Here is a 10,462-nt window from a genome sequence, read left to right on the forward strand (position 1 = left end):
GCATAGCGCTTTTTGGGCATTAAGGCACTTAAATCTTGACATAGATGTCGTTGGTACGAGTAGAGTCACAACACTTCATGAACTCGATGAGTTCCGTTACCATGCTTTTGATAGCACCAGGCTGTATAAGGAAAGGATGAAGATGATGCACGGCCAGCATATTCAAGAGAGGACTTTCAAACCCGGAGATGTCGTGTTGTTGTATAATTCAAGATTGAAACTATTTCTGGGTAAGCTGAAATCTAGATGGTCGGGACCATTTAGAGTGGTGCAAGTACTCTCAAGTGGATTTATAGGAATTGAATCTAAGGATAGAACGAATAGGTTTAGAGTTAATAGGCAAAGGTTGAAACATTACCTTGGCATGGAGGAGGAAAACATTGTATCGGTGATTCATTGAAAGGAGCCTCAATTGTTGAGTGAACCTTAAGTATGATCGCATGCATCGTGCCGCGACGTTAAATCATGCGCTCGTTGGGAGGCAACCCAATTCGTAGTTTATTTAAGCTTAACTATAAAATTTCATTTGCTTTATGCACTAACAAGTTTTTAGCTAAATCTTGGTGTCTAACAGGTAATGGAGCACAATGGAAAGTCATGGCGCTTGGAGTCGTTCACAAAACGAAATAAAAATTACATGCGTACGCTCTAAACAACGCCAAACATTGTACCTCGCGGCACAACTTGCATCTCCTGCTACCCAGCATGCTTTCCAACTCCTGTCGCCCAGTCTTCAGCGCATTATACAACTCGACCAGCGAGGGTTATAGTGACACCAATCTTGCGGCAGGCTCACGTCGCAAGGGATACAGCAAGCAAAACCTGGCGTTAGCCTCGCCTCGCGCGGGATGTAGTGAGCAAAACCTAGAAGCAGACCTTGCATCGCCAGGAAAGAACCTCGCATTATGCCTCGCGTCGTCTGCTTCATAGCTCGCTAAGGATATCGCCTTGCCAGGTAAGCTTCTCACTGGGAGCTCGGGTCGCCAGGTTCTCAGCACGTGACAGAGATCGCCTCGCACGATCCTTTGCTCGCTGAAATCCTCGCCATCCATGTTGCTAGCTCGCTATTAGATTTGCCTGGCCATCCCCCAATATTGTTGTAGAAATCAGTTGGCCATCCCCCATGCACGCTTCAGAGATTGCCATAGAGCTCACATCACCTACTATCCATTCCTGTAAACCTACTGTCCATTGCTCTCTTGGGAGCTTGCCCAGCCTAAGCGCAATGAACCACTCCCTTTCTCGTTAAACACCGCGCGTCGCTGGGTCTTAAGCGTGCTATAGATCTTGCCCAGCGAGGGATTAAGCGAGGTCAATATCACGGCAAAGGTTGTATCACCAGGTATTTAGTTCGCTTTTAGCTTCTCGCCGCCCAGTCCGTTTCACGCTAAACGAATAGCCTCGCATGGTGTTATGCTCGTTGTGAGCTCGCGTTGCCAGGTTAGTGTTGCTTTTAATTTGATTAGTTTTTTTTTTAACTTCTTTCTGTTAGTTATAACATACTTAAACACACATACACACCACACTTAACACTACACTGCCTGTCCTTTTTTTTTCCTTCCCCTCACACACTAATTTCATTGAAGACCTTCGCTCATCATCTCTTTCAATCACTTGGGACATCAATTGAAGAACACTTCAATCCTCCTAAGCATCTAAGGTATGTTTCTAAACTCTCTCCTCTATCAAAAATTTGAATTTAGTTAACGAAATGCAATTCCACCATTTTTGGGCATATCTTCAAAGCAACAATGTGCTTGCTCGCCCTAATCCAATAAACCCCATAGGATTGGTATTGTTGTTGTGTAAAAGGGTGATAATATGAAATCCCCAAGCCTATTTGGGGAGGGTGAGGAAATCCCTCATATCTACAACCAATTTGACAACACTAGTGCACGCTAAGTGTTTGTCGAAATGCCTCAAAGGCATTCTTGGCCCAAATGGAGTTCTACTCTCCGGAATTGTAATGACTAATGCTATGTTGCATTGCAACACTCCAAATAGCAAGTTTAAGTGGTCTAAACAGTAGATACATGCATCTTAATTATAGTAAACACCATTTTGCCATTGCTTTATTCGCATGCTAAAATAAAGAGGTGAAGTCTGAGTAGCCTCAAAATTGTTGAAAATCATGCAGTGAACTCTTAAGTGTGGGGCCGCAAGTCCATGTTTTGAATTGATTCATCTGCTTTATCACTGAGGAATGTTCACTTATGTAGGTACAAGTATGCCTCCTAAAAAAGACGATGGTAAGGCAAGGGCAAGGCTATTGTTCCGACTAAGGCCAAGGCTTCTTCCAGACCTTCACCGAAAAAGAGAAGAGGTGGGGAGACCAGTTCAAGCCAAGTTGAAGGGTTGAAAGCAGTTACAGCTATAGCAGTCACACGCCCACAACCTGAAAGACAACGAGAATGTGGACTGAAGAGCGTACCTCAATCTGCCAAGGATTGGTACAAGATTTGTCGACCGAGACATATACATTCTGAGTCAGCTGTTCATGAGCGGCGCCTACAAGCTAAGTACCAATCAATTTGGAAAGATATTCATGACCTTGGCTTAAGCTACGTGTTTAGAAACACCGGGGATATAAATGTCAACTTTGTTCAGGAATTTTATGCCGGTTTTGATCCAAATGATCCTGAGCAGTTAGTGCCTATTAGAGGAAGGTTGATCGATTTTTTGGCAACAGCTATATGCAATTTTTTGGGAGCTCCGGATGTTCCACAGGAACTCTTGGACAACTTTATCACCCGTCCTACATATCAGTCATTGAGACACACTCTCTGTGGTGTCAATTATGTGGCTGCCTGGGTTCGTGACAAGAAGACCCAACGCCATCACCCGTCTTAGTGTTCTTCGTGGCCCACTCTCCTGAAACCTGATGTACCAAGAGATCGGAATCTCCAATCACCAGCAACTCCTGAACGTTCATGTCAATGACCAACCTAAGTCCCAAGATGCAAGCCTCATTTTCTGCCATATTGTTGGTACATGGAAACCTGAGTTTTGTGGATACCGGATAGTGTTGGCCGGTTTATGATACTAAGACAGCTCCAATACCTACTCCTTTGAAGTTCGCGGCTCTGTCGAAGAACATCCTCCAACCATCGTATGCTTCAATGATGTCTTCTCTCACAAATGATACTTCCTCATCGGGAAAATATGTTTTCAATGGTTCGTATTCTCCATCTACGGGATTTTCTACCAAACGATCTGACAATGCTTGCCCTTTGACTGCCTTCTGAGTTACATAGATGATGTCGAACTCACTCAGCAATATTTTCCATTTTTCCAACTTTCCGGTAGGCATGGATTTCTGGGAGATGTATTTCAACGGGTCTATTTTTTATATGAGATATGTGGTATAAGCATAGAAGTAGTGTATCAACTTTTGAGCTATCCATGTCAAAGCGCAGCAGGTGTGCTCCAGCAAAGAGCACTGTACTTCATAGGGTGTGAATTATTTACTCAGATAATATATGGCCTACTCCTTTCTTCCCGTCTTATCGTGTTGTCCCAGAACACAACCAAAAGCCACATCCAGTACGGAAAAATAAAGCAACAAAGGTCTCCCTGGTTCCGGTGGGACCAGAATAAGTGGTTTAGATAAATACTCCTTGATTTTGTCGAAGGCTTTCTGGCATTCTTCAGTCCAGCTCATTGCGGGATCTTTCTTCAATATTTTGAAAATCGGTTCACAGATCACGGTTGATTGTGCTATGAAACGGTTGATATAGTTGAGACGCCCTAGGAAACTCATCACATATTTCTTATTCTTTGGAGGTGGCAAGTCCTGGATAGCTTTGACCTTTGACGGGTCCAATTCAATCCCTCGGCGGCTGACGATGAATCCTAGCAATTTTCCGGCAGGGACTCCGAAGGCACACTTTGCAGGATTCAGTTTCAGATTATACCTTTGAAGTCAATTAAAGAATTTTCTCAAGTCTGCTATATGATCTATGCTTCTCCTTGATTTGATGATGATGTCATCCACGTACACCTCTATTTCCCCTGTCTTTACGGCATCCTCTCCATCCATCCAGATCTGATGATACCCCGTGAAGCAATCCACAAAAGACTGGAGTTCATGCTTGGCATAGTTGTCAATTAGTATGTGTATATTGGGTAACAGGAAATCATCTTTGGGACTTGCTCTGTTTAGATCCCGATAATCGACACATACTCTGACCTTCCCATCCTTCTTCTGAACCGGCACAATGTTGGCTAACCAGGTCGGATATTCAACCACTCTAAGAACTTTGGCTTTGATTTGCTTAGTGACTTCCTCTTTTATCTTCAAACTCATATCTGGCTTGAATTTTCTGAGCTTCTGTTTCACTAGTAGACACATGGGATCGGTGGGTAACTTGTGAGCCACTATGGATGTGCTCATACTAGTCATATCATCATAAGACCATACAAAGATGTCTTCATACTCCTTCAGGAACTGGATGTACTCTTCCTTCTCTGACGGTGATAGGTGAATGCTTATACGGGTTTCCTTTACTGTTTCGGAATCCCCTAAGTTAACCATCTCGGTCTCGTCCAAATTAGACTTAGGCTTGTTTTCAACATTTTCCACTTCTCTGACAATTTCCTCAGGTATTACATCCTCTTCCAGATCCTCTGAATCACTATCCTTACATTGCGTTGTCTCATTACATGTCACAGTCGTAGGTTCATCGGGATAGGTAATAATAATGTTGTAGAGAAAAAATGTAAATAATAATAATAAATACTAAAAATAACAATGCATTAAATAAATCTTGAAAACATCAAACAAGTACGGCTCGATGACTCGAGCAATTGTTTCAAAACAAAATACGTTCAGAACAAAATACTGAAAATGTCTTAGATGCTCATAAAATTGCTTTTAAAAATAATTGATGCTAATTGCCCGGCTACCCAAGAACTCGACGAGCCCGGCTTGGTGCAATGTCCAATTCTTAAGAATAGCTCCTTTCTCCATGATCTGAATAGTAAGGTCTTCCTCCTCCTCCTCCTCAATTATCACATTGCAGTCTATGTCTTCATCATCCAGAAATAGCTTCCTTATGCCAGCTAGAGCTTCATCTTCTTTAGACCCCCACATCATGTCGGCTTGATGAAATGTCTGGTGTAAATGTGGTACCGCTTGTTCCAGCAGATAATAAGGACCACGCCATGGCGGCGACCAATCTTGATACTCTTGCCAAGTGTATTCATACCCAAGCCCAAAAGTTGTACCATGACACTTCAACTGTACCGGTTTGGTGATCCCTTGGAGATTCTTGCCGAGACCCTTGCCAAGCTCGTACCCTGTCCATAGAAATATACTTTCTATCTTGTTGCTCCACCACGTGTCCTTTTCAATTGCGTTGATGCACTCAATGCGATGGTATGTTTCTCCACCCAGCTTCCTCATATTCTCAATGACTGGAACAATCTGATTGGTATAAATGGGATTACTCCCGTCTCTATGGATGATCACTTCCTGATGATTCCATTCAAACTTCACAACCTGATATAGAGTAGAAGCTATGGCCCCAGGGGCATGTATCCAGGGTCGTCCCAACAATAGATTGTAGGTAGCAAATATATCCAGCACTTGAAACTCAACATCAAACCAGGTTGGGCCCATCTGTAGGCTGAGGTTGATTTCTCCAATTGTGGCCCTCTGAGATCCATCAAACACCTTTACATTCATACTTCCTTCTCGTATCTCGTGCAGACCTTTACCCAGCCTCTTCAGAGTAGTCAGCGGACATATGTTGAGATTTGAACCCCCATCTATCAGGACCCTAGCGATGAATTTGTCCTCAAATTGCACTGTAATATGTAGTGCCATGTTGTGACTAAGTCCTTCCGGTGGCAGCTCGTCTTCATGAAAAGTAATTTTGTGGCTTTCCAACACCTGACCGACCATGTTGGCCATTTCCCTACTGGTAATGTTGGTGGGTACATAGGCTTCACTCAGAACCTTCATCAGGGCGTTCCTGTGTGTCTCTGAATTTTGCAGCAATGATAAAATGGATATCTGAGCAGGAGTTTTGTTCAAATGGTCAACCACATAGTATTCTCTTGCTTGTACCTTCCTCCAAAGGTCGTCAGGGCCGGTCTCGTTGACAAGTGGCTTAGATGCAGTTTATTTGCTTGTTCCTCCCAAATGCTAGGGTGTATAAACCCTACCGGTTCTAGTCATGCCTTGTGCTGCACCTGTTCCTTCCATTTTCGTTTTTCCTTTCCTTCTTGCCTCCGCAACATAATCCCATGGTATAACTTTAGACTGGTAAGATGGACTAGGTGCTACCATCACAGTGAAGGGTGTGGCTACCTCAACTTCAAATGGAATTGATGTGGCTACTTCAACTTCAATTGGTGCCTGGGTTGGAACTACAATGGGTGTAAGGGTGACTGGAGATGTTTTAGGATCATCCCCCTCCCGAATGAGTCCAATTGACCCTTCTGGTTCCCATTCTTCATCGGTCTCTATCACATTTACTCCCTCACCTCTGTGATCTAGGAGAGGATTGTTACGAACATTAGGTGCAGTCTCATTTGCCTGTATGACTTTAGTGTCAATTAATGTCTGGATCTTGTCCTTTAGAGTGCGACATTCCTCAATGGTGTGACCCTTCATGCCTGAGTGATAGGCACATATCTTGTTTGGGTTAATCCACTGAGAAGAGTTTTCCATAGCAACAGTGGGAATGGGAGTGACACAATCGGCAACCTTCAGTCTATCGTAGAGTTGGTCTATGGGTTCAGCAATCGGAGTGTATTGTCTGGGTGGTCTGCGGTAGAAATTTGGCCTTGTTTTTTGATAATTCTGGCGGGCTGGTGGTGGTGAGTAGTAATATACGGGTTGGGTGTTATAAGTGTGGTAGGTGGCAGCATGTTATTGGTATTTGGGGGGTGAAGGCTGGTATGCGGGTGGAGGTGTTTGGTATGTGAGAGGAGACTTCGGACCTTGGGTTACCATTACTGCACCCACTTCTTTCTTCTTAGAGATACCTCCCGACTGCAAAGCTTTATTTGTGGCCTAGAGTGCTTTGAAATTCGTCACCATTCCGCTTTTGATCCCTTCTTCTATTCTCTCTCCCAGCTTGATAATGTCAGAGAACTTATAGTTTTCAATAACCATCAACCTTTCATAGTATTGTGGGTCTTGAGCTCTGACGAAGAACTTATTCATCTGTTCTTCTTCAAGTGCAGGTCTTACTTTCGCAGCTACAGACCTCCATCGAGTAGCATACTCACGGAAGGTTTCCATTGGTTTCTTCTTGAGATTTTGAATGTAGAAAACGTCTGGTGCATTTTTTGTGTTGAACTTGAATTGATCCATGAAATCGGATGCCATGCTTGCCCAATTAACCCACTTCTTTTGGTTCTGACTGATGTACCAAGATAAAGCATCTCCAGTGAGGCTCCTCATGAACAGCTTCATACGGATTCGTTCATCTTTGACAACTCCTACCAACTTGTCACAATATGTTCTTAGATGCACTTTCGGATCACTAGTTTCGTCGAACATTTCGAACTTGGGAGGTTTGTTACCCTCCGGCAGTTCTACATCCGGTTGTATACATAGGTCCTCATAATTCAAACCCTCAATCCCCTTGCCACCTTCGACACTCTAAACTCTGCCAGTAAGCTTCTTGATTTCTTCCGCCATGTTTTTGATGAGCAGGTCCTTCTCGGTGGATTCCGGTATATATAAGGCTTGTTGTGGGGTATGGGGTAAAGTTTCCATATATATAGGATTGCTTTGGTGGACTCCGGGAATCTGGGCGTAATGGTAGTCATTGGTTGAGTTTTGTGGATCAGGAGTAGGTTGTGGTGCATTCTGAGAGGTGCGGTATATCGTTGTTTGTGGGTATTGAGTTGGATGGTGATGGTGTTGTTGAGGAGTAAGTACCGGTTGAGGGTTGTGGTTCTGAGGAGGTGTGGCTTATTGATGTGGTGCGGGAGGATTTGGTAGTGGGTTTTGATTCTGTGTGTTTTTAGGAGGTGTCGGGTTTAGGGCTTTTGTGTTTTGTTGGTTTATATCAGGGACGTTTAGGGTAAGGGAAAGGTTTGCCAAGTTCCGGACCTGCTCAAGTTCCTCTTGTAGCTCCAATATTTTCTGTTCCAGACGTAGGACCAATTCATTATGTGCTAGAGTACTCCGGCCGTCCGAAGTTTCAACGTTCTCTGCATTGTCCTTTCTGATACCACTTAAATCGTTATTTTTTCTTTCCCTTTGCTTTTGCCTTTAGGATCACTTGGTGGAGGAGGAGGTGGAGTACCTCTGGATCTAGTATGATATGCGGATAATGCCAGTATGCATGAACCAACCTTGGGGAATGGGAATAATCAAAAAAAGAAAAACAAAACGTAACCAAGTCAGTAAGGGATATTGAATGAATGCTTGCAATATTGAACATGCTTTGCAAAATCATATAACAGAATCGCGTCCTAATTTGGGGGACCTCGTTGTGCTCGAGGTAGGCCTGAGCGACACGTAGACTTGGAGAAAATTGATACCAATAATTGTGTTATTTCATTAATGCGAAAATGAATCAAATCCTTACTAAAACGACAATAATAAGAAATTTACTAATGGCATTTGCCTTATTACAATCGAAATCTAAAACTAAGCTAAAAAGCAGTAAAGAACATCATTTCCTAATCTACTTGGTCCCAGAAGGACCTTCCCCATGCTTGGCTCTCTTGACTCCATCAATCAGATTCCCCAGGTCGCGCATATCCAACAACAGGTAAGCCTTTGCTAGATGTGTTACACCCTATATTTTCGTACATAAAAATGCATCGTAAGCAAACTAATGTAGGACCAAAAATGAGATAATATTTAAAAGTATATAAATTAATTTAATCATGTTACCTCTGAGGTTACAAATATTGAAGATCATGAACAACAAGTACAAAGAGGGTTGGACGGTTCAGAAGATAAAGCAATTGAAGAAAATAATGTTTCGTCGAAAGTCGACAAGTTGGGAATGTTATAACATATACCTTTGGGGTGAGACTAGGGTGCTTAACATGATAAGGAGATTATGTTATGATTTATATTAGTCGTATGACATCCGTGTGTTATGTTTTGAAGTCAAGCGAGTTGTGGAACAAAAGTCGATGAAAGTCATCACAAGTTACATTCATAAGTTTTACTGAAACTTTGGGTCAAATGTAACTGCAATTTTCTCCCAATATACTTAGAGTTATGGGGTGTTCCACCCATCAAATTAAAGATCTATGAGTCTATTTTCCAACGCATTAAACCATTTGTCAATACGACATCGGAGTAGAGAGATATGTGCATTTTTGCGATACTGCGCAAGCTGCTAGGTGACAAGTAGGTGTGTCACCTACTTGCTTAAATGAAAGCCCAAAAATGGGCCATTTCGGGTCGTCCAAAGAGGCCTTTTAAGGGCCTATTTTCTTCATATATTAGACTTAAAATAGAGCATAATAACCAGACATAAGCTCTGCAAAGAATCCTCCCAAAAATTTCCCACAAACCCTAATTGATTTTCTCTCCCTTTCAAGTTCTAATTGGAGGTAAAACCTAGAGTTTGAAGAACCAAGATAGGAGCTGAGTTATCCAACAAATAAGGTGAGTTTACTGCTCACTTTCATCCAGTTTTTCTTCTGAAAATTCATGGTAAGTCGTTCTATACTTGTAAGAACTCACGGGACGATGATCGGAAGCCGTGAGTTCGAGTTATTCACTTGTAGCGGACTGTTTTGTGGACTGTTTTGTGTTGCTGTTGGGCTGCGTGTTTTACTACTGTTTTGTGGAGTTTTGGAGGAGGAAGGGGTTTATAAACACCATATAAATGTAGGGTGATTGGCTGGTCATTCGTCATAACATTTCTGGGTCGTTTGACACTACTACGGTGGTCGTTTTGTGTATGAAGAGATTGGGGTGTGTTGGGCTGTTTTGTAGTATTTGATGGTGTATATAGGGCTGGAAAATGATGTATATATGTTGTTATTGTTATGTTCTTGTATTGTTGGTGTTATCTTGAATTTGTAGGAAGTAAGGATTATAGGGGAGATGCTGCCCGTTTTAATACAAAATAAGTTTGTCGTTCGTTGTGCGATAGTTGTACCTATCGTAACTTAACGATAGTATTATTATCATTCTTGTAGATTAAGGTGCGAAGAGATGAGTTCAACTTGGTGATTGGAAATATTGTGATAAGGTATGTTAAGGCTAAGCCTTCCTTCATTTTGGCATGATCTCGTAGCTACATGTGTTAGTAATGAGACAAAAAGAGAAGTTCATATTCATGAATTTATTCACACTATTCTAGTCTCATAAGTTACAATATTATTCCTTATCGAGATTCTATATTCAATTTAGTATTGTCTTCTTCCAGTCAAGAGAGCAGCAAGCCTATATATACAGTATTACAATATTTTCATTACCGTCGAGCTATAATCGATGGGCAGGCCCCTATTGGGCAACCTCTGATCAGAT

General features: G+C 42.3%; 1 protein-coding gene across 1 annotated transcript; it reads right to left on the reverse strand.

The window, feature by feature from the left end:
• Positions 1 to 7,021: 7,021 nt before the first annotated feature.
• LOC138902066 (uncharacterized) lies at positions 7,022 to 7,513 on the reverse strand. Its single transcript, XM_070189876.1, has one exon. It carries the CDS (start codon positions 7,511 to 7,513, stop codon positions 7,022 to 7,024), a length of 492 nt encoding a protein of 163 aa, XP_070045977.1.
• Between the last annotated feature and the right edge of the window lie 2,949 nt (positions 7,514 to 10,462).

Source organism: Nicotiana tomentosiformis, chromosome 11, assembly GCF_000390325.3.
Source record: "Nicotiana tomentosiformis chromosome 11, ASM39032v3, whole genome shotgun sequence".
NCBI classification, from domain to species: Eukaryota; Viridiplantae; Streptophyta; class Magnoliopsida; order Solanales; family Solanaceae; genus Nicotiana; species Nicotiana tomentosiformis.